The sequence below is a fragment of the Triticum aestivum genome, chromosome 3A (assembly GCF_018294505.1).
Source record: "Triticum aestivum cultivar Chinese Spring chromosome 3A, IWGSC CS RefSeq v2.1, whole genome shotgun sequence".
NCBI lineage: Eukaryota > Viridiplantae > Streptophyta > Magnoliopsida > Poales > Poaceae > Triticum > Triticum aestivum.
The window spans coordinates 334,749,384-334,774,449 of NC_057800.1; the positions used below are offsets into that span (position 1 = coordinate 334,749,384).

The 25,066-nt window shown below is 50.7% G+C and overlaps 1 protein-coding gene across 3 annotated transcripts in view; it reads left to right on the forward strand.

Moving 5' to 3' along the window:
* The window catches only part of LOC123061257 (protein FAM91A1), a 50,176-nt gene that overhangs the window by 14,194 nt on the left and 10,916 nt on the right, over window positions 1-25,066 (forward strand). For 2 of the 3 annotated variants that reach the window (XM_044484267.1, XM_044484268.1), the window contains exons 3-6: window positions 375-471; window positions 20,951-21,057; window positions 23,329-23,451; window positions 23,574-23,727. In XM_044484267.1, the coding sequence (XP_044340202.1) occupies window positions 375-471; window positions 20,951-21,057; window positions 23,329-23,451; window positions 23,574-23,727 (481 nt within the window). Of the gene's footprint in view, window positions 1-374; window positions 472-647; window positions 5,296-20,950; window positions 21,058-23,328; window positions 23,452-23,573; window positions 23,728-25,066 lie in introns of all 3 variants that reach the window. The other variant, XM_044484269.1, reaches the window with a different exon arrangement.

Below are 25,066 nucleotides of genomic sequence, written 5' to 3' on the forward strand. Positions count from 1 at the left end.
GAGAACTTTAAATGAGGTAAACATCAAACGGGTAAAATGTGGAATTTACTCTTTGATTTTAGATACCTTGTTTTCATACTGTATCTTGCCAGTTACAGTTTCTATTATTTTTCTGTAATTGCTTCTGCAAGCTCATGTTGCTCTTTTGTTGATGTGTTCTGATGGTTGTTGGGTATATGGTATGATTCAACATTCTCTTATCTTGGAAAGATGAAACAGCACTTGGAATTACGTCTTGCATGGAACTGTCATTTTTGTTTATGTCACAGAAACCAGTCTAACCCAACCCAGCTTGTTACAAAGAATGGCTCTCCTATGGTAAATAGTTCACCTGAAAAGCTCAAATATCTCACTTCATACATAATGTTTTGCAGTTATACCCATACCATCTTGCAGACTATATATGCCGAGTATTGAGGATCTCACCATTCAGATATTACTGTGACATCCTGTTCGAAACTATGAAGAACGGTAATCTGTTGTTAACAGCAAGATTCTTTCAAAGAATTCTATCTTGTGCTGCAGTCCTACAGATCAGTTTAATTATTTTCTGCTGGAAAATTTCCACATTTATAAAGTAATAATGGAGGCATCCTTTGAAATCTGCTGGTATCCCAGGTTGATTCAATTGTTTTTCATCTGTTCAGTTTTGTAGAACAGGGAAATGTAATGATAGGTGTGTGCCAGCCTTCACCCCCCACCCCTCAACCCCCACAATTTTTTTTTTGGTTTTCCACCTCTTGCTTTATCATGGGCGTCTCATGCACTTGGAGCATGTCCAGCTATCATCACTCACTAATGATAGTAGAAGAAAAATATGGCTCTTCAGTCTTTTTGTAAATTTCACATACGTCCTAGTGTACAACATGCCGGTTGCCAATGGCTGTTGAACTCTCCTCCCCTGTCATCCGCTCTCGGGCGCCTCCCTACATGGATCTCGGCTGTGCACTGGTGCTCACGGTGGTTGCGCTTGGGTTGTGCGTTCGCAACGACTTGGCTTCACTCCATGCTCTTGGTAGCAAGCAATAGCTCTCCCCCTCTTGTTAGCCAACATACCTAACCTAGCATGGCCTGGTGGACGCGGGCGGCTGCAAGATTGTTGCTTGTGGAGCTGTGGTGCTCCTGCTGTTCAGGCTCGCGAGTGGGGCTGTGGACTATGCTGGGCACTCGGAGCCCCGTCTGATGGTGTCCTGGATTAGGGGGTACTCACAACGTCGGCCTACCATTCATGGGTCGGGCTGAGGCCCACCGACAACCGAAGAATGGGCCATGACCCTCGGCATACTCAAGATTGAATCTTTCGAAGACTTGGCGCACGCTTCAAGGCATATTCAAATATTCGACATGTTTATCTCTAGATGCAACCGACCATGTGTAACCCTAGGTATCCTCGGCCCCTATATAAGCCGAGGGGTTTAGTCCATAGAGGTAAGACTTTTAGACTCATTCATACGATCTCGAGGTAGATCAACCTGTACTTTATACCCCATCCACAGTCAATACAATACAAGCAGGACGTAGGGTTTTACCTCTTCGAGAGGGCTCGAACTTGGGTAAACACCGTCTCTCCTACTTCCTGTTACCATCTAGCCGAGATCACCAGCTCGGGACCCCTACCCGAGATCTGCCGTATTTAGCTCCAACATTGCTGGCCTATGCAGGTCCCACTGTGTGGTCACAAAGGCGCGATGGCTCATCTTCGGATGACGACAACATTGGCTGCGGGAAGACCTTCCTCGGACAACCTTTTGCCTTCGGCAGCATTGTGCTGCACGCCGACTCAACTGGCCACCTCGGCTAGGTCGAGAATCTCACCCCAGGCCAGACCATCAGGTTTCGCAATCTAGAGTATGTCGTGACTCCCATGGCGAGCTAACCGTTTCGGGCTGGGTGGCAGACCAGACTGGAGATCTCACTGACGCCATCGTCCTAGCACCAGATTCAATCTCGCAGCAGGGCCTCGGAACCGCCCAAACCTCAGGTCTAGCCTCTAGCTTGCATCCGAGTACTACCCCGTCGAGTCAGACGTCAGATCTTACCGACGCAACTGCCGAGGCTGCATCCAGTGGCACCTCTGGCAAACTTTAGTTGATCCCCGCCTACTTTTAGGAGATGGGTGAGGCCGACATCACCCTTCTGAACGAGATGTTAGATCGGATTCAGGACCTTACTATCTCATACGATCATGCCTCGATCTACGATCAGATCTGGGAGAAGGTTGGAGAGTTCGGAATTTTCGGTCCACCCTCTACCCATCTAGTCGCTACCGTCGAGGACTTAAACGATGTTTTAGCAAGCACCTTCGAGGAGGCAGTCACCGGTGCATGGTCGGCTACCTCCACCTATGATGTCTACATGGTGGACACCCTTAAAGATGGGGGAGGAAGCAGTAAACCACCCAAATGCCGCTGATGAGGCCGCCGTAATGGTGGCACAGGCAACAACGACGCAAGTAATGGGGGCACAAGTGGTGGTGAGAAGACCAACGGCGGCACCGCTCATGACTGCAACAACGACCCGCATGCCGGCGACGACCTCGGCGCGAACAAGCACAGTGACGACGCTATCAAGGGAGACGACGTTGACCCAGCTGCCGCCGCTGCCTATCTTCCCGAGGAGGAAGACGACATGCCGCCGCTGCCTACCTTCAAGGAGCCTCGGCCAGAGACACTCCGCAAGCGCCTGACCAGCACGACCAAGAGCTACAAGAAAAAATCCCAGCAACTCAGAACCGATCAGGATCAGCTCAATGATCGATGGATTGAGCTCCTGAGGGTTGAACAAGAACTCGAGGATAGACATGCCTTCGCTAATTGGTTATACCCCAAAAGGAACCTGCTGTCGGAGCTCGATGGGGAGGCCGATGGCAACGTGCTATAAAAGCGCGACTGGGCCGAAGTGCCCGATCGCCCTCCTCGCGGCCGAGATTGGCCTACCGGCAGGAATGAGGAAGTCTTCGAGACAACCGGGTGCCGAGGAGGAGTAAATCCAACTCAGCCCCGCAAGAAAAAAAATCTACGAGAGAGGCCACCATTAAGGACAAAGCCTCCATCTTGATCAATTTACAAATCCAGGGAACGCCAGCCTGCTGGACAGGCGGGCTATCTGGCTTGGCTCGCCAAGCATGGTGATGTACGAAACTACACGCGTGACCGACACGTTATCGTGTCCGATGCGCGTCATGCTACAGCCAGGGGCCAAGGAGCTGCCCACCCTATGTGCTTTACCGATGAGGTTATGTGGCACCAGTTTTCGTTAGGGTTTAAACCCATAACATTGAGTAGTATGAAGGAACTACGGACCCCGCTATGTGGATCGAGGATTTCCTCATGCATATCCACAGGGCCTGAGGCGATGATCTCCACGCCATAAAGTAGCTACCCTTGAAACTCAAGGGATCGGCTTGGCATTGGCTTAATAGCCTGCCTAAAGATTCATCGGCAACTGGGGGGGACCTTGAGGATGCTTACTAAGTAAATTTCCAGGGCACTTACGCCCGACCCCTGGATGCCGATGACCTCGGCCATATCACATAGAAGCCAGAGGAGTCGGCCAGAAAATTCTGGAATCGGTTCTTGACAAAGAAAAATCAGATAGTGGACTACATGGCCGACAAGGCAATCGCCGCTTTTAAGCACAACATCCGCAATGAATGGCTCGCTAGAGAGCTCAGACAGGAAAAGCCTCAGTCTACGGCGGCCCTCACACTTAATGCCTTGATTCTGCGTAGCCGAAGACAACTGGCTAGCTCGGAAGAGTAACCGCAGTGGAGACCCAAGCACCTCCAAAGCACGCGATGGGAACGAGAAGCCTCGGCGAAACAAGAATAACAAGCGCCACAGAGCGTTTTGGTGTGGAAAACAGAGCGGTTGCCTCCCATTCTCCTTTTGTCTTGATAGTGCATGCCTTCCTTTGCCTTTGGGGATTACTCGCCGCGGGAAAGGCGGTACCAACGCCGCATACGTCTTGGACCTTCGGTTGTCACGTAGTTATCGGATTCGCTAAAACAGCCTTTGAGTGCCGATTCCGATGGATTGATTTAGAACGGGGTTCATATTTGCTCAGATCGCTAGTGAATCAGCACCCAATTCGTCGAACCCAAAATGAACCAAAAATATGGAATCGTTGGCTAACCTGGTGCGGGCATGTGTGTAGCTGCTCGACCCTTCTACTGCTGGCCAGTGAATATGCAATTGCGGCACAAACTTGGTGGCCGAGGAGCAGCGACCTCGACGCGGTGCATGCATGGTAGTGATGCACGGCACAACGACGGTGACCAGGACGGGGTGGCGGGAGAACGACGACGACTGTCAAGACCTGGTGCGACAACGACGAAGATATCGAGTTTGACGGCTTGACTTCGTTCAGCAGCGCCCTGCTTTTCCGCATCACGCCGCTTTATATATAAAGCAAACACCAGAGCGAGAAAGATACAACAGATAAGTTCACACCACACACACACATGTAGCACACAAACATCGCACAACAGGGTTCTGCTGAGGTCACAACTCAACAAGCCCTAAACGAAAGAAAAAGGAAGCAGTGGCCAAGGGGGCGCCCCAAAAGGTCCAGAGCGGCACCCAATACCCAATCCAGATCCGGAGGTGGTGGGGGAAGTGGATGAGCCAAGCGGAAGGGCAACGGACGAAGATCTGCAATGAAGATGTCGATGGCGTCCCGATCCTGCGGGTGGCTAAGCAGCCGCCAGAGCTGCAAATAGCCACCCATTTTGAAAATCGCGTCAGTAGCACGTCGAAGAGGCGCACATTGAATCACAAGCCTATTTCGGACCGTCCATAGCGTCAGGGCCGGCCCTGGGGTATGGCGGATGGGGCGACCGCCTAGGGCCCAGGTCTGGTAGGGGGCCCATGATTGGTGATGCATGTATATGTATAGCCCAGTAAAAAAAGTAGAAGGAGCAGCGTGAATGCATGATGGACTTGGTGGCTGATCGCTAGCGAGGAAAAGGTCAAGCGTCGCATCGCTTCTCGCACATCCATTCATCCGTAGGGATCGCTACTTTCAATCAAAGAATAGAAAAACACATCGCGATCACTGCCTCATCGTCTTTGTGTTCGTCGCTTGAGACTCAACCGTCGCTCCAGTTTCTTGCCGCTTGCCGCCGCTCAGCGCCCTGCTAGCTGCCGCCGCTACAGCCTACCGGCTGCCGGCCCTGGCTTCGCTCCCGATTTTTGCTCTCTTGCACCGTGCCGTCGTTGACCCGTCTTGATCTTGCCGTCCGGCCGTCCGTGAAGCTAAGAGTTCATTGATCACCGTCCTCTCAGTTTTTCAAAGGTATGCAATGGTTCATCCGTCAGCACTTTTAGTATACATGGTATAGAATTGTTAAGGTGTTTCTAATTGTATGTACTATTTTTCTTCATCATGTATGGCTGAAAAATTACTCTTAATATTTTGCAAATGAAGTTAGACATACCCTACATGCTTATATAATGTGCAGAAACACACATATACGTATAGTATTAGGGGCCCACGTCATCGAGTTCGCCAAAGGCCCTCCCAAACATAGGGCCGGCCCTGCATAGCGTCCACGCAAGAACCCCAATAGCTGTCCACCTAATGTGGCGGGTACGCAGGGTGGAGGTTTGGAGTTCCTCGAATAGGTTGGGGAAATTGGTTGGTGTTGCACCAACGACCGCCGACCACCTAGCGGAAGCAGCTCCACAAGAATTGCGCAGACACGCATGTGAAGAAGGTGTGATTCGAGTCCTCCGTCCCGCATAGCGGGCAGATCCTGTCCCCAGGGACGTTTTTGTTGAGTACCTCCACCCTTGAAGGTACCCGTCCCCAAATCCATTGCCAAAGGAAGGTCCAAATCTTCAGTGGGAGTCAAATTGCCCAGACAAGAGCTAGGGGCTCCGGGCCAGGAGATGCAACGGCCTAATAGAGCAATTTGGTGGAGAAGCGGCCAGACGTCTCCAGGCGCCAGGAGATGCGGCCGTGTGTTTGATCCACGTCTGGGACTGGAGGGAGATACTCTCAAGGAGCTCGTGCCAGGCGGCAAGTTCCAAAGGCCCAAATGGCCTCCGAAACACGAGGCACCCCAAGTCAATAAGGGCCACCTCGACAGAGATCCTAGGGTCCACCGCAATGGACAAGAAATCTGGGAATCTGGCAGCGAATGGGCGATCCTCCGCTGACCGGTCGAACCAGAGTAGGGTTGATGCGTGGGACCTCACCGAGATGGTGGTCCCGATGCGAAGGACCGAAAGGAGTTGTATAATGGACTGCTAGAATTGTGAGCCGCCAACTCGCTGGCAGAAGGTGAGCGGTTGGCCCCGAATGTATTTGTTTCGGATGATGTCAAGCCAAAGACCACCCTCCCCTTTCACAATCCGCCAAAGCCACTGCGTCAGGCGGTTAGCAATACTCTAGCGCTCGGCAGGCGAGTAGCCCAATATCATTACTTTGCTCTTTTCGAAGTTGACCCTGAGGCTCGACATCTATTGAAAGCACAGAAGGAGAAATTTCAGATTTGTGATGTCGGCTGTGGAGCCATCTACCATAATAATGGTGTCGTCAGCGTATTGTAGGAGACCCCAACCCCCTCCCACAAGATGAGGGACCACGCCACGGATATGGCCCACGGCTTTAGCTTTGTCTAGGATGGCTGCGAGGGCATCGATCACCATGTTGAACAGAAAGGGGGAGAATGGGTCACCTTGTCTAATCCACAAGGGGTGGGGAGAGAAGCAACCAATCTCCCTGTTAATGTTAATCGCGGTACGTCCGCTGGACACCATCTGCATAACTCTGGTGACCCAGCGATCATCGAAGCCTTTACGAAGCAAAACTTCCCGAATGAAGGACCAATGGACCGTGTCATTGGCTTTATGGATGTCGATCTTTCGGAAGATCGCCTTCTGGTGTCTAGCACGGACCTCATGGAAAACCAAGACCCCATCCAAAATGTATCGGTCTTGGATGAAGGCCGATTGGTTGGGATGGGTCACCCTATAGTCGTACCCCTTTGCCAGACTGTGGAAGATCACATTTATCACCGTGATCTGGCGAAATTGGCGGATGTCTAAGGCCCCGGGAACATTGGGGATTAGAGTGATAATCTCGTAATTAAGCCGGGTAAGGTCTATGGATCCCACATAGAACTCCCCAAATAGTGCCATAACTTCTGGCTTGGTGACACTCCAGAAGGACTGGAAGAACTTCATCGGGAGACCATCGGGCCCCGAGGCGGAATGCCGGATTCATGGCATTAATGGCCGCCAGGACCTCCTCGGCAAAAGGGCCCGTGAGGGCCGCGTTATCCACTGTCTAAACAAGCTGGTGGCCCGTCCAAGTATTAGGAGCAAGGGCCACTCCTCCCCTAGGGAAGTGGGAGAAGAGGGCTTTGTAGAATCAATCGACGTGGGCGCGAATGTCAGACGGCCGTTGGAGGAGGTTATCACCGTCCTAAAGGAGGGGGATGGTGTTGCGACGCCTCTGACCGTTGGCAATTGCTTGGAAAGTTGGAAGTATGTTGTTTTAGTGTCGCCCTGGAGGTCCCACCGCCTGGGTACCTTGGCGCCAGTAAGCCTCCTCGTCGGTATAGATGATCGTGAGTTGGCCCTCAAACCATCCACTTATCGGGAGACAGGCCCGAGGAGTCAGCCCGAAGGTCTAATGCCTGGATGGAGGCAAGGAGCGCTTTCTTACGCTCCATCAGATTCTGGCCCAAGTTAGCCCCTTAGCTCTTCATGAACTGGCAAGCATGCTTAGCGTAGAAGTGCCAAAAGTCAACCGCCGAGAGGGAACGGTGAGGGGTCGCACGAGCAGCAATCCACCGACCGCAGGCGGCCTTGACGAACCCTCGTTGATTAAGCTAGAAGGTCTCGAAGCGGAACCGTGTAGGTTGAGAAGGCCGGTCGTTTTCCGAAGAGGAGCAGAAAGACGTGGTTAGACCCGATCCTGGTGATGGCACAGAGAGAAGCAAGGGGGCAGCGGAGCTCCCATTCCGGCGACACAAAGATGCGGTCAAGAACAGACTGCGTCGTATCAATCTGTCTATTGGTCTAGGTGAACCTGACCCCTATCCTATCTAATTCTCTGAGGCCAAGATCAGTGATGCAGTCGTTGAACATTTGCATCCGGGGGAGGTTGACTAGATTATTGCTTTTGTCCTCGACGGATCGGATGAGGTTGAAGTCGCCCCCAATCACCACCAGCAATTGGGCGGCCGAGTCTTTCCTCTGAAGCTCGTCGAGGAAGGCCGCTGATCGGCAGTAGTCGGTGGGGCCGTAGACTATGACAATCTCCCGTTTGAAGTTGAGAGCCTGCTCGAAAATCTCCATGCTAACAAAAAAAGCCCTTACCCATGCTACCCACCTCAAAGGTGGCATCCTTCACGCCTAAAAGGATGGCACCCGAATGGCTGGCGCTCCCACTAGAAGGGAGCCAGTGAAAGGCAAACAGGTGGGAGCTCGGCCGTTCTAGTTCTGGAAGGGCAAAGTCCGTTCGCTTAGTTCCTGAATGGCCACGATGTCGATCCTTTCATCACGCATGTACTCGATGAGTTGGTGGCGGCGGCCTTCTTGGCCGAAGCCGCGGATGTTCTAGAAGAGGGCTCGCATCAAGGAGCCATCGGGGGGCTGCTTGACCCTAGAATGAGGGAGGCACTCTGTTCACATAAGGCTGCGGTGTGGGAGCGTGTGCGGCCATGAACTTTCACCTCCGTCGAGGTAATTCCACCCACGGGGTTTGGGAAGGGTGGATGTCTTGGAGGTAGAAGCGCGGACAAGGCGGGCGTGAGTCTCGGTCAACCTCCCATCTAGGATCTTGCGAGCGTGAATTGCCTCAATCTGAACTAAGGAGCGACCTAATTCCCCCCTAAAGACGATTGCCGAGTCTGCCGCGACCTTAGCCAGATGACCAAGTGGAGCCGATTCTAGAGTAGAGAATGAGCAATTGGACGAACTAGCAAGAATGTTTGTAGTACCTGACTTGAGGTTTCGAAACGCCGCCCGGATCTCTACCCGCTCGGGGCTGTCCATCGGTCTGGCCGCGTCAAGACGGGAGCTGCGATTATAGGCCGTCACCGGAGTCGACACGGGCTTGGCCTGCCTGGAGTAGGCCGCGGTCCACGGTGGGTGGGGGTGGGAGGCCATTGGAGTGGTCACCACTGAGGCCTGCGGTCGTCGGGGTGCCCGGGGCCGCCGCGGTCAAAGCCTGGGCGACGCAAGGTGCAGGCCCCAACACCCGAGGGGGTGGAAGCCACAGAGTGCCCAGGAGAGGCGGCGTGCAGGAGGCGCAACAGAGGGGAGCCTGCCCGGGCTGCTCTTTGGTCGGATGCACAGCCGGGGGAGGCGGCTCTTGCCCTAGTTGCTCCATGGGAGAAGGCACAACCGGAGATGGCAGCGCTGCATTGAGCTCGGGGTGGGTGGCCGCCAGGTCGGGAGGAGGGGCCACCAAGGTGGGCCGGGTGGCGGGGTCTTCAGTGGCGGTGGAGACGTTGATGGTGAGAGCCTCGGGAGGGGAGCGCAAGGAGGAGGGGAGCGCAAGGAGGAGGGGAGCGCAAGGAGGAGGCCGGAGTGACGAGCAGTCTGACACTGGATGTGCCACTCTCCTTCGCCGAGAGCAACGGGGAACCACCGCTGGCCGGGGAGAGCACTGGGTCCATTGGATCGGCGGATGTGACTGGAGACGGGTGGGTGGACTGGCAGCGCATCACGGGTCTGCCTAACCACCGTGCCACCACGGCCCAAGGCCGGATCCGAAGGCTTGTGTGAGGGGGAGCAGCTGCGGTCTGAGGTCTCATTGTCGTCCAAGTTGGAGTGGTGCGAGTGGTGGTGGTGCTCGCCGTGATAGTCATCATACCCTCCTGTGCCGCCCCCGTAGTGGCCATCATCCAAATAGCGAGGGCATCCCACATGGTTGGGCGGCTCGGGTGCGATCTTGTGGTCGTAGCCTAGGTCGTTGAAGAAGACGCGAACGGTGGCCCGAAGCTTGGAGGAGTCCACCATTTTACGGTCGTTGAAGAAGAACGCGGCCTCCACCATTTCCCCCTCCATGCCATGTTTTAGAATTAGTTCGGCGTATTTTTCAAGTTTACGCATTAAAGTGAATGTTCATCTTTCGCATCACTTCCGTCGAGCAACACCTTTTTTGCGCGCACATCACCTCCATCATTGGTAAGGCGTTGTGTCTCTCTACTCTGCTGGCTATCCGGATTTAGGAGCTCTGGATTTGGAGAACACACGGGGTGGAGTTGGGGAATAGCTCGGGCTTCCTGCAGAAGACAATGAGTCTAGTTTGGATTTTTTTAGAAGAATGAATCTGGTTTGAATGAGACTAACCATTACGTCCTCCAAGCGAAATCTATGGTGGGAACTTTCTCTCCATTCATCTTCTAATCAGATTTTGATATTTGTGCCATTGATTAGAGCACTCATTAAGAGCTTTCTATGGGCGAAGAGTCAACAATGCAATGGCATTTTCCAAGTCCATTATCTGGTCTTTAACTATTCAACTTTTTTTTTTTGCAAAACTTCCTTTTGTTCTTTGTGAAAATACTATTCACGAATTGGAGTGCTCTTAATCATGAATCGGAATCATCGAATTCACGAACCGGTCACCCGATTCACGAACTAGAGCTGTATACCCCCCACTGAACTTGATTCTTAGGCACTACCGAATCGCGAATCTCGAACCCGAATCGTGAATGGAGTGAACCCCGAATCCGGTAACTATGGATTGTCATATAAGGTAACAGGGGGCGTGTCACTCGACCTTTCGTTTGCCGCTGCACCAAACCTTTTTTGTGCTCCGTCTTTAACAGGCACCTCTGACGATGCCATGTACTTAGGTAGGGTCATAGGCCTGACCTAGACGCCCTACCCAAGGACATTGCCCTAGAGTCAGACATTTGAAGTACAACAGAAGATACTGACTGAAATCACCTTGGAGTGCAAGCCACTCGACCAGCTATTCCACTTGGATACCCCAATTCCACTCGACCAAGATAGAGTCACTCGATCATACGAAGAATCACTCGGTCGTACGAAGAATCACTCGGAGTACAGAAGATCTAAAGCCACCTCAGGATGGCAACGGTCAGGCGTTCACTCCGTAGTCTTAAAGGTCATTAATGGTCACTATAGCAGGCGCCTCTGTCTTAACTTACATTGAACCCTGTGTAACTGAGGGCTGGAGGGGTCTGGCGCACTCTATATAAGCCACCCCCCTCCTCTGGCACAAGGGTTCGCACCCCCTTGTAACTCACACACATTTCAGTCGACAAGCCTGCGGGCACCGAGACGTAGGGCTGTTACCTCCTCCGAGAGGGGCATGAACTCGTAAAACTCGTGTGTACAACCTCGCCGTAGTTAGGCCCTTGCCTCCTCCTTCGTACCCCCTATCCTTACTGTCAGACTTATTCCGACGACAGTTGGCGCCCACCGTGGGGCCGGCGTCTTAGCGACTTCCGGTGAGGTTGCGGTTTTTTCGATCTCCATCAACATGGTTTCGGCGGTGGTTTGGCTTTGGGCCATGAGATCCGTCTTGGCGCGCTCTTCTTCATCGCCGATGACTCCGCCTGGCTCCAAGAAGCCCCCTTCGACGTCGAGGACCTTCCCATCCGCGGGATGGCGCATTTCCGGGCGAGTGCTTGCGGCGTCCTCCTGCGGCAGCCGTCGACCCAGTATCGGTCGGCTCCCGCGGCATCCACTTTCCTCGTTGTACGCCCCCGCAAGCGATCCAGTCGGTCGCGGCTCCAGCGGTGGGTAAAGCACGCGGTGGCTCGCCAGTCGGCCACCCCTCAAGTTGCGGCTATCGAGCCCGACGAATCCCTCTATAGACCATTCGACCGAGTGCGGACACTCTTTCCGAGTGCGGAAGCAGCGACCTTGTGGCGGAAGTCCTCATGGTCGACTCGCCTCGCAGCCCACCTGGGTTCCGCCGCGGCGACGGCGGCGATGGCGGCCCGTCGCATGGTCATGATGAATATCACCCCGAAGCTCTGACTTCAAAGCAAAGGGAAGAGCTGCACCGTCGCAATGAGGCACTCCACACCCCCATCATTGGAGAGACCTCTGAGGCTTGGGCCTTGGAGGCTGCGCGCCTGGCTACTTTAGTTGAGCGCGCGCGTCGGGAAAATCTCCAACACTCACTCGACGAACGTGCTCGTCGACAGATCCCTGAATACAGTCGACGGCCGCGGCAGTTGTTTCCGCCTGAACCTCAGGTATACCGCACTTAGATCCAAAATCTTACATCTGCGACACGTATAGCCGAATCAATTCAGGCATCTCGTTCAGAAGCTGGCAAAGGTTTGATGCAGATCCGAGCATTGCTTCGGGCAGTGGGGGAACAAAACTCAGCCGTTTCTCAGTCGCGCAATAGGATCCATAGTAGGTCCATGGTTGTAGACACAGTTTAGCCGGCGCATCGCCCAAAATCGCCTCCGCGGCATGACGATCGTGGTCGCCGCCAGGACCAGTACCTGGGGCGAGGCCACGAACAGTATGATCATCGATATGCCCATGATGACCACCCTCGAGTGCCTTCGCCCCCTTCGAAGGGCGGATCGTATGCGCCCCGGCGGTATGATGACAGGCGTTTGTATGGTGATGAGCGGAGGGCTTCAGTCGATCCAAGAGAGCCTGGGTTTGATGCGAGATCACTCCTCGTACAAGGTTTGGATGACAAGGGCCAGGCACACAAAGAGGGACAAGACAGAGACCGTCTGATTGGAAGCAGAGCATTTGTTTCTGGACCCGAATGTTTCAGTAGAGCCATCCGAGCTGCTGAGATTCCCCCCAACTTCAGGTTGGCGACAGGCATGAGTAAGCTCACCGGTGAGTCGAAGCCCGACACATGGCTAGAAGATTACCGAGTGGCAGTGCAGGTTGGTGGAGGCAACGATGATGTAGCCATGAAGCACCTCCCCTTGATGCTTGAGGGTTCGGCCAGAGCTTGGTTGAATCAGTTGGCCCCTGGAAGTATCTTTTGTTGGGAAGAGTTAGCACTGTGTTTATCAAAACATTCGAGGGCACCTGCAAGCGACCTGCTGGGCTGATTGAATTGCATCACTGTGTTCAGAAGCAGAATGAGACTTTGAGAGACTTCATCCAGAGATGGACTACCCTTCATCACACTGTAGATAATGTGTCAGAGCACCAGACAGTTTGCGCTTTCAAAGAGGGTGTCCTGTATAGAGAGCTCAACCTGAAATTCGGTCGGTCCGAAGACATGTCTCTGGCCCGAATGATGGAAATAGCCACTCGGTATGCTAACGGCGAAGAGGAAGACCGACTCCGCAGTGGCAAGGGAAAACCAGTTGCCCAAGACACCGAAGTGGAAATTCCAGTCGGAAGCAGAAGCATAAGGCTGAAGTTGCAGGTCCCGCCGAGGCTGCGGTTCTGAATCAAGGAAAATTCGAAGGAAAACCTAAGGAGCCGTGGGTGCCCAAGAAGGTGAAGGATCAGGCCGGTAACGACATCCTCGATTTACCATGTCACATACACACGAAAAAAGATGAAGAGGGTAACTTGATTCTACCCAAGCATACCACTCGACAGTGTCGGCTCCTGATTCAGCAATTCAGAGAGGGTCAGCCCCCAGAGAAGGACTCTGATAAGGAAGAAGAGAAAGAGGAAGATGATGATTACCCCAATGTGAATGCTACTTTGGTAATTTTTGCTGACTTAGAGAGCAAAAGTCGACTGAAAGTTATTAACAGAGAAGTGAACATGGTTGCTCCGGCAGCCACGACGTATTTGAAATGGTCAAAAACTCCCATTACATTCGACCAGCCCAATCACCCAGCGCACGTTGCTACCCCGGGCGGCAAGCGTTGGTGGTCGACCCAGTCGTTGGGGGTACCCGACTGACCAAGGTTCTAATGGATGGTGGCAGTGGATTGAACATTCTGTATGCTGAGACCCTCTGAGGGATGGGCATTCCGATGTTCAAGCTCAGTGAGAGCAACATGCGATTCCACGGAGTCATCCTAGGAAATAAAGCAGATTCACTCGGTCAGAGCATCCTTGATGTGGTTTTCGGTAATTCAAAGAACTATCGCAAGGAGAAGTTGATGTTTGAGGTGGTAGATTTCCACAGTGCATATCGTGCAATTCTGGGCAGAACCGCATATGCTCGTTTCATGGCTCGACCGTGTTACGTATATCTTAAGTTGAAGATGCCAGGATCCAGAGGAGTGATCACGGTCACAGGGAATCGGCAGAGAGCAGAGGAATGTTTTCAGAAAGGCTCAAAGATTGCCGACGAGCAGATGGCAGCAGTAGAGATGGAAGAATATAAGAAAAATGCAGATCCGAGTGATTTGTTGCGAGCTAAGAAGCCTGCTTCAGAGTCCGCATTTCAGTCGGCCGAAGAAACAAAGCCCGTCCACATTTACCCGGAAGACCCCAATGCTGCCCCGACTCACATCTCAACAATACTCGACAGTAAATAGGAAGAAGCGCTCATCCAGTTCCTCCGTGCGAACTGGGACATCATCGCATGGAAACCATCTGACATGTCGGGTGTACCCAGGGGACTGGCTAAGCACCGTTTGCGTGTCGACCCGGAAGCAAAACCTGTCAAGGAACACCTCCGTTGGTCCGCCGTGGAGAAGAGAAAGGCAATTGGCGAAGAGGTGGCTCGGCTGTTGGCAGCTGAGTTCATCCGCGAGATGTACCACTCCGAGTGGCTCGCCAATGTCGTCATGGTACAAGAAAAATGATTCACTTCGTATGTGTATCGATTTCAAGCACATCAATCGGGCCTGCCCGAAAGATCACTTCCCTCTCCCTCGCACCGACCAGATTGTCGACTCAACTGTGGGGTGTGAGCGTTTATCCTTTTTGGATGTGTATTCGGGGTATCATCAGATCCGACTGTATGGACCCGATGAGATAAAAACGGCCTTCATCACCCCGTTTGGGTGCTTTTGTTATATTACCATGCCCTTCGGCCTTAAGAATGCTGGAGTCACGTTCATGCACATGATTCAGAAGTGCCTGCTCACTCAAATCAGTCGGAACGTGGAAGCATACATGGATGATATCATGGTCAAGTCACGTAAAGGTTTCGACCTGCTGACTGACCTCGCTGAAACATTTGCCAACCTAAGAAGATATGATATCAAGCTCAATCCGTCGAAGTGCACATTCGGAGTCTTAGGTGGAAAGCTACTCGGTTTCCTCGTTTCCGAACGAGGGATCGACGCAAACCCAGAAAAGATTAGAGCAATTGTTCGAATGAAACGCCCTGTGCGTGTGCATGATGTTCAGAAGCTTACTGGTTGTTTGGCTGCATTGAGCCGATTCATTTCTCGTCCCGGTGAAAAGGCATTGCTTCTTTACCGACTGATGAAGAAGTCTGACAAGTTCGAGTGGACTCCCGAAGCCGAAGCAGCGGTTGTAGAGCTCAAAGCCCTGCTTTCCACCCAGCCGGTGCTTGCTGCCCCAGTCAGCAAAGAGCCTCTATTGTTATATATTGCAGCCATTGGACAAGTTGTCAGCACAGTGCTCACCGTCGAGCGGGAAGAAGAAGGCAAAGCCTACAAAGTTCAACGCATAGTGTACTATATCTCTTAAGTCTTGACTTCGTCCAAGCAAAGGTATCCACATTACCAGAAGCTTGTCTACGGGATTTATTTGACCATGAAGAAAGTTGTATATTACTTCGCAGACCACTCGGTTTCAGTCGTCATCGACGCCCCACTATCAGAAATTCTGAACAATCGAGATGCAACCGTCGAGTGGCCAAGTGGGCGATTGAACTCCTTCCTTTGGATATCAAGTTTGAAGCAAAGAAAGCAATCAAGTCTCAGGCAATAGCAGATTTTCTGGCGGAGTGGATCGAGCAGCAGCAGCCGACTCAAGTTCACTCGGAATATTGGACTATGTTTTTTGATGGGTCCAAGATGTTGAACGGATCTGGTGCTGGAGTGGTCCTGGTGTCCCCAAGAGGCGATAAGCTCAGTTATGTCCTCCAGATTCACTTCGACTCTTCACACAATGAAGCTGAGTATGAGGCACTTATGTATGGGTTGCGTATGGCCATCTCACTCGGCGTCCGTCGCCTGATGATCTACGGCGACTCAGATTTGGTGGTCAATCAAGTAATGAAGGAGTGGGACATCAGGAGCCCTGCCATGATTGGTTACTGCAATCAGTGAGAAAATTAGAGAAGAAGTTTGAACGGTTGGAGCTCCACCATATACCCCGACTCAAGAATCAAGCAGCTGATGATCTGGCGAAGATAGGCTCCACTCGGAAGCCTATTCCCAGTAATATGTTCTTAGAGCATCTCCATACCCCATCAGTTCAAGAAGATCCTTTTACAGAGGAGCACCCGCAACCGATAAGTTCAAGCAATCTGACTGAGATTGAATTTCCAGCAGTAATCGACTTGATCATGGAGGTTTTAGTGATCACTCCCGACTGGACGGTGCCATATATTGCATATCTGCTCAGGCAGGAGCTCCCAGAGGATGAAGATGAGGCCCGCCAGATTGTCCGCAGATCCAAAGCCTTCACGGTGATAAGTGGACAGCTTTACAGAGAAAGTGTTACTGGAGTAGCTCAGCGTTGCATCTCTCCAGAAGGTCGACTGATCTTAAATGAGATCCACTCGGGGACCCGCGGTCACCACGTGTCCTCTCGGACCATCGTGGCCAAAGCATACCGAGCGAGATTCTACTGGCCGCGAGCGAATGAGATGGCTAAAGATATAGTCGACAAGTGCGAAGGCTGCCAGTTTTACTCAAACATGTCTCACAAGCCTGCATCTGCCTTGAAGACTATTCCACTCGTCTGGCCTTTTGCAGTTTGGGGGTTGGACATGGTTGGACCTTTGAAGACTGGCAGAAGCGGTTTCACTCATTTGCTCGTAGCAGTCGACAAGTTCACCAAGTGGATCGAAGCCAAGCCTATCAAGAATCTTGATTCAAGCACTGCCATTAGCTTCATCAGAGAGCTGATATTCCAATATGGAGTTCCTCACAGCATTATCACAGATAACGGGTCCAACTTTTGATGAGTTCAGAGCATTCTGCGCTTCCCAAGGCACTCGGGTCGATTACGCATCCGTTGCGCATCCGTAGTCGAATGGACAAGCTGAAAGAGCGAATGGCTTGATCCTTCAAGGACCGAAACCTCGATTGACGCGCGACCTCAAGCATGCGGCTGGAGCTTGGGTGATTGAGTTGCCGTCTGTCTTGTGGGGATTGAGAATGACTCCTAATCGGTCGACTGATAGAACCCCTTTCTTCATGGTATATGGCGTTGAAGCTGTGCTTCCGAGTGATTTGTTACACAATGCTCCCCGAGTGTAACTCTTCTCTGAAGCTGAAGCAGAACAGGCACGCCAGGACGCAGTTGATCTCCTAGAAGAAGAACGAGAGATGGCTCTGATCCGGTCGACCATCTATCAGCAAGACCTACGTCGATTCCATGTCCGAAATATCAGAGGTCGAGCGTTTTAGGAAGGAGACCTTGTGCTCCGAGTGCACCAGAAACGACCTCACAAGCTCGCTCCGGCCCGGGAAGGGTCCTTTATCATCACCAAGGTGCTCCACAACGGGCGTATCACCTCTACAACGTAGCCAAGAAAGAAGACGAGCCATGCTCGTGAAATGCGGACTTGCTCCGCCGTTTTTATACCTAAACACTCGGATCGACGAGTTGTAATAAGAATCCTTCAGTATGCTTATCTAAGACATGATTTTTGCAATATCTTAAATGATTGTTTTCACATAAACATGTGTGTTCAAATCCCCTAGTGGGTAGCTTAGCCGCGAACCCGATTCGCCTAAGTTTCAAAAACACTCTGAGTGAAGAGCAACTCTCTCACTCGGGGGCTTAGCTGCGATCCCGTATTCGCCTAAGTTTCAAAAAACACTCTGAGTGAAGGGCAACCCTCTCACTCGGGGGCTTAGCTGCGATCCCGTATTCGTCTAAGTTTCAAAAAACACTTCGAGTGAAGAGCAACCCTCTCACTCGGGGGCTTAGTGCGATCCCGTATTCGCCTAAGTTTCAAAAAACACTCCGAGTGAAGAGCAACCCTCTCACTCGGGGGCTTAGCTGCGACCCGCACTCGTGAAGTTTCAAAAAACACTTCGAGTGAAGAGCAACCCTCTCACTCGGGGGCTTAGCTGCGATCCCGCACTCGTCTAAGTTATAAAAAATATTCCGAGTAAAGAGCAACCCTCTCACTCGGGGGCCTAGCTGCGATCCCGCACTCGCCTAAGTTACAAAAAATACTCCGAGTGAAGAGCAACCCTCTCACTCGGGGGCTTAGCTGCGATCCCGTATTCGTCTAAGTTTCAAAAAACACTCCGAGTGAAGAGAACGACAAGTAAAGATGTGTTTGAAGAGATCCCAATGTGGTTGGCAGCCCAGAAAGTTTTCGCACAAAGAGATGTACGCAGTGAGATATGTGATGGTGTTGGGGGTGGGGGCGGGGAATGGTGAATCTGGACACCGAAAAAGTTCAAGAAACCCCGAAAGAACGGATGCGGGGGAAAGGAAAAACCTCGATCGACGTGTGTGGTGAGGAGGACACGCTCACCCTCATGCGGCCGGGGCTCGGATTCCCCCTCCGGCAGCCTCCAAGATTTGTCAGCAATCATGCCGTCCTCGGCGAGCCTCTTCAAATCTTCCTGCACGACGGTGGAGCGGATCCAGTCCCCCTGAATCCAACCAGGCGGCAGACCGGACCGCGACGACGACCCCCGAGCAGTCTTTTTGCCTTTCGCCGCGCTGACACCTTCGCGCGCTCCAGGGCCGCGGTCTTGTCTTTCCCCATGGCGGTGGCGTGCACGCGGACTAGGCGGAACGTCGAGAGCGGGGAGATGCGCGGTGGAGAAGCAGAGGAGAAGAGGACCGAATGAGGAGCACTGTGCATTGCATCGGCCCGAGCACTCTTTATGGGGCTGCTTCCGAGTGGCTGATCGGTGGGCCCAAGCGATCTTATCACATCCCGCAGCAGATGCTCGCCCGATACGTGGCGAAAAAGATGGCGCGGAAATTGAGGCGCCTCTGTCTATCTGTTCCGCTTACTGTGCCGCGCTCCGTCCCGTGTGCTTCTCCAAAATTTCGAATCCCGTGAGATCCAGGAACCGCAGAGCAATCAACCGCGCCGAAGATTTCACACTCTAAGTCACTCGAAGATTTACGACGTAATTCACTCGACGACCACAGAATCGATCGAGGCGACTGACGCAAGGTTAAAGTTCCAGTACGATTTCCAGACTCCGATGAAATGCCCCCAAAGCATAGAATCGAATCGGAAACAGCTTCAACCTTACTTCACTCGGACCTCAATTCATTCGGGGGCTAATGGCGATGCCATGTACTTAGGGTAGTGTCATAGGCTTGACCTAGACGCCCTACCCAAGGACATTGCCCTAGAGTCAAAGACATTTGAAGTACAACAGAAGATACCGACTGAAATCACCTTGGAGTGCAAGCCACTCGACCAACTATTCCACTCGGATACCCCAATTCCACTCGACCAAGATAGAGTCACTCGACCGTCGAAGAATCACCCGGAGTACAGAAGATCTAAAGCCACCTCAGGATGGCAACGGTCAGGCGTTCACTCCGTAGTCTTAAAGGTCATTAATGGTCATTATAGCAGGCGTTACCAGTAACGCCTCTGTCTTAACTTACATTGAACCCTGTGTAACTGAGGGCTGGAGGGGTATGGCGCACTCTATATAAGCCACCCCCCTCCTCTGGCACAAGGGTTCACACCCCCTGTAACTCACACACACATTCCAGTCGACAAGCCTCCGGGCACCGAGACGTAGGGTTGTTACCTCCTCCGAGAGGGGCTTGAATTCATAAAACTCGTGTGTACAACCTCGCCGTAGTTAGGGCCTTGCTTCATCCTTCGTATCCCCTATCCTTACTGTCAGACTTACTCCCACGACAGATTCCTTTATGGTTTGTTCGTTTCCTCTTTGTCCAAACTCCTCTGGCTCTCTTTGATGGCCAGTGGGAATGGAAGGGGCCCCTTTCTTGGTCCCTTGGCTGGTGGGGAGCCACGTTCGTGTTCTTTGGCGATCAAAGTGAAGTGGTTTCGTCCCTTCGGCGGCTTTGTTCGATTGCCGCCTTCAGCCGCTAGGTGGGCTAGGCTGGTGAACTGGATTCCTAGATCTGACATGTGAGTTTCTTTGGCGCCTTTGTTTTGGTTTGCTCTTCTCGAAGGCTGCACAAAGGTTTATGATTAGCAGCCGAGCCTAAACGTTACAGCCGTGGCCCCAACTCCCGGGGCGTTGTCCTCCCCACCGGTGGTCGCTCTGCCCAAGTGCGGTCTTGGGATCGAGGAACCCCCAAGGGAGCAAGAATCCCCTGGAGCTTTGGTGAGAGCAACATCCTTTCTGAACGAGGGTGCTTACTTAGAGACCCCCCTGCCTGACGCCTTAGCAGGGGCCAAGCCTGGGGTTCTCGAGGGGTTTTGACTAACGGATGTTGGAGTATCTTGCGATGGACAAGGATCAAGGGATGCGGTGAGGTGTGGTGGCCTCGGCACTAGCGGCGGTGCGAGACCGGTGGTCCACGACGCCATGTGTCTTCTCTCCAAAGCGGGAGAGGCCCAACTTTGCCCTCTTCGCAGAGTTGGATTGTCGCTTCCTGTGGCGGGGTTTCCGTGCTGTGTGTTTGTGTGGATGGTGTCTGTCTAGCAGCCGCTGTCGTAGTCTTGTCTTGAGTGCTTGTTTGTTTTGGCCTAGTCTTGGGCTTGTACGGTTGTAAATCTTTCTTCTACCAATGGATAGAAACACAAGCTTTGCCTTTTCTGAAAAAAAAGTGCATCAGCATCCCACTTCCCAGCATTGGGACGTTGTGTTCTTACTGCTTATCCCAATAATAGTTTGGAGCCACGGTGAAATATGAGATGAAATATCACAACTGATGGGATTTTTACTTGCTTTATTCATCAACAATATTTATGTATATTTCTTACATGTGTAATTACATTGCAGAACAACCATATGATAGTATTCCAAACTTCACTGCTGCTGATGCCCTAAGGCTGACTGGTATTGGAAGAAATGAATTTATTGATATTATGAACAAATGCAGATCAAAGGTAGTACTGCACTATTGTCAATGTTCTCATTACTTAATTTTCATGGTAACAATTGCCCTTTCAATCTTGTGAAACATACTTACATACATAGGGTTTAAGGGGCTTTGGCTGAATGGATTGTGATCCAACACTTGAAATTCATCTATAAGTTTCGTTTCCATGAATGCTAAATTCTGTTTTCCATTTCCAATTCTGCACTCCAAACTAACCATAAGAACACCATAGCATTACTATGAAATAAAATGGTTTCTTTCCATAGAAGTCTATCGCCGTTGGTTGCATGAACTACCATGAGGAATAGGCTTGAGGGTGTGTACTGCTAGGTTTGGTCCTCGGTTGTTTCCTTTCCCTTAAGATGAAAAGCCTGTCGTGACTGGACTCTTGTAAATTTGTTTTGCTTTTCTCCATATGATAGGAACTAGCCATGGACAGGGGTGCATGGAAGCAGCTATCCATCTGCCAGAACCATGAGTTGTTTGCGAGATCTTATGGGTTTCAGTTCTAGCCTACCCCAACTTGTTTGGGACTAAAGGCTTTGTTGTTGTTGTTTCTTCGTATGATAGGATGTGCTCTTGCACGTTCTCTGTGATATGATCTAATTTCCTCTGTGTTTTTAGTCCTCTGTTTGCACATGCATTTATATCTGAGCCCTATTGCTTTTAGTATCGGCCTAAATAGTTGATTATGCGGGATTTTGATTTATCCATTAGAAAGATCAATAACATGCGATTTAAAGTCTTGGAAAAATAAATGAAATACTAGCTTTTCTCATGCAAGAATAAATTCAATTAGCCATCAATCTGGTGAACCCTACGCATGCATAGTGCAAGGTACTTATGCGCGAGTGCTTAAAGGGAGAGTATCTAGCCACATCATCAAGCACTTACGTAAATTTTATCTACTCCAATGCAAGCCCCTACCATTGGCAAGCCTCGGGCACTTAAGGAAAAAGCTGATTAAAAAGGGCAGCCTGGTGCATGTAGCTCCAGCTTGCGCAGGGTCCGGGGAAGGATCCGACCACTTTGGATCTATTGTACGCAGCCTTTCCCTACATTTCTGTAAGAGGCTGTTTCCAGGACTTGAACCCATGACCTCATGGTCACAAGGCAGGAGCTTTACCATTGCGCCAAGGCTCCCCTTCCCAAAAGCTGATTCATATATGAATTTTGTGCTAATTAAATACATAAGCACCTGTGTCTATCAAGCGCTCATGATTCAAAATAAGCACGAATGCCATCCCACATGACAAAAATCGGCCTAGTTTGCTAAGCACCTCTCTAAGCACTTGCAAATTTTACATGCTCTTACTATGATAACTACAATTTGGTGTTATCGAGAAGACCAGAACATAAATGATTAATTAATGCAAGCCCCTACCTGCTGGTGCTTGGATGAAATTCGTGTTAATCAAATACATAAGCATTTCTTAAGTGTTGGTGCCTATCAAGCACTCATGCTTCAAAAAATAAGCAACAATGTGCGTACTTGCAAATTGTGCCTATGTTCAGGTGAGTAATCATGTAACAGGATTAAGTGGATTGGCACATCGTGCCTATGTTACAGTGTACCATGGATGGGCTCTATACCCTTTCTCCATACTCCCTCCGTTCCATAATGTAGTGCATATAGATTTTTTGAAAAGTCAAACCTCATAGACTTTGACCAAGTTTGTGGAGTAAAACATTTTCATCTAGAATGCCAAAGTTTTCTCTATAAACTTGGTCAATGTTTGACTTTTCAAAAAATCTATGCGCACTATATTATTGAACGGGGGGAGTATAAGATACGCACGCTTGTGTGTATTCTAGTAAAAAAATAAGCGACAATGCGGTCCACATGGCAAATCAAATCAGCTTAATTTGTTAAGCATCTCTCTGAGCGCTTGCAAACTGTACATGCTCTTATTACAATAACTAGTAATTAACTATAACTACTCGGTGTTATCTAGATAACCAGAACATAAATAATAACTTAATCCTAAGATCATAAATGAACTCTTGCATAGATATAAAAGTTAGTCAACTCTTTTTTTGTGAGAAATCTAAGTTAATCTGAGCTGTATAATGTTCTAGACCACACCGTGCATATACTATCAGGCTGGGGTTTTTTTCTCTTAAAAAAATCATGTTAGTTTAGTTCATGATAAGTCTCGAAAATCAGGTTAACTTTGTTCTTAGTATACCTAGAGAGGTTTATCATGTTGGTAAACTATCTTGCAGCAAGATCGATCATCCTAGTAAATGATGGGTTTCCCTCTGTTTAATTCTTCAGAAACTAATGTGGAAGCTGAACAAATCAATCGCAAAAGATTTACTGCCTACACAGCCTGTTGACTTCCCAGTCGAGCCTTGGTGGGGAGTTTGTCTGGTTAACTTTACATTGGAAGAGTTCAAGGTCAGGTTCCCTCTTTCTCAGTATGGAAGATGAGCTTCTTGTTTGGTCTATATGAAGCTATCATTTCTTTGTGTAGTCTCATGTAGAACTGATAAGAATTAATGTTTATTAATCTACTGTAGAAACTTTCAGAAGAAGAAACAGCAACCATAGACAAAATCTGCAAAGAGGAAGCCAATTCATATATTCTTTTTGATATGAAGATTATAGATGACCTCTATAAAAGAGGGTTAGTGTACTTTGATGTGCCTGTTTACACTGATGACCGCTTCAAAGGTATATAGAGTTCATGGAATATTTTTTGAGGATAAGACACCCATGTAATGCCTAGGTTAAAATTGTCTAGTGCTTTGTTTAGTTTGTTCATGTTAAAATTACTCTAATTGATTGGCGTTGTTGCTCATGCTGTCTTGTATCTAAATCCCATATTCATGTTTTCTCTTTGTTTCATGGGCATGTATTATCTTGTCTCGTGACTGCCAATAAATGATTTGGATAACCTTTTCCCTTTTCGATCAAGTTATGACGTAAATGATTTGTCCTAAAATTTCTTATCTTTGATAGAAACCAAACATATAGGTTGTACAAACATGCGAGTGAATAGTTTTTTTTGCTTTGACAGGTTCAACATTTAATACATCGCCCGTACATTTTAGAAAAGTACTGAAAAATGTTAGAGTTATATATATTTAGCCGTGTAACCGTTGTATTTTCTCCGTTCTATAAGGGGTTTTCTGCATAATATATTGGCGGCCTATGACCACCTGGAAATACAAGTTGCATTTTTCCTAACATGGTTTCAGACCTAGTTTACTTTTTTGCATGCGCAACTCGTGCTAAGGTCGGATCTCGCGCTGCAGCGTCATCTTTCCGGCCGCTGTTGTCCCTTCTTCCCTCGCCGCTACCGCATCTCTGACTGCTGCCGCCGCCGTCCGCCTCCTACTGTTCGTGATGATCAGAATCAACAACAAGTTGTTCGTGATGATCAGAATCAACAACCGATGCAAAAAAAGCGTGATGACAGGAGGGTGGGGTGCTTACTCCTCTTCCTCATCAGGCTCGCTGAGGACGGACAAGTCGTAGAGCGCAGCCGCCTCGGCTCCTGTCGTGGCGGGTTCCTAGCACGCTTCATCCTTGAAGGAGCTGGGGGCTATGGAGCACCCACCTCTCCAGCAACCGACGAAGTCAATTGCCGAGATGCTGGGACGCGAGGGCGTTGGCGCTGAGAAGGCTGCGCACGAGAAGCCTTGCCGGCCACCTGGGTCCCAACAAGCTCCGTGCTTAGCAGATCAAGGCGTGCTTCCCTCTTCTTGTCGGGCCTTTTTGCAAAGGCACTTTTGGTGCGAGTTGGGGGAATGTACTCATCTCCCTCCGTTTCTCCGGCGAGCTCCTCCTCATCGTCCTCGTGCTCCCCGACGGGATCGTCATCCTCGGTGGTCTCGCCGGTATGCTCTTCGGCATCTTCCTTAGCGAGCCGCTCTTTGGCGTGATCCTCAATGGGTGCACTGGCCCCGTCTTCAGTGTGCTCCCCTGTGCTCCACCACCTGCTTCCCTTTGCCGGTGGCGTCGACCTTTTGCTGGAGGCGTTTAGCCTCCTTGGCCTCTTCTGCTCTGG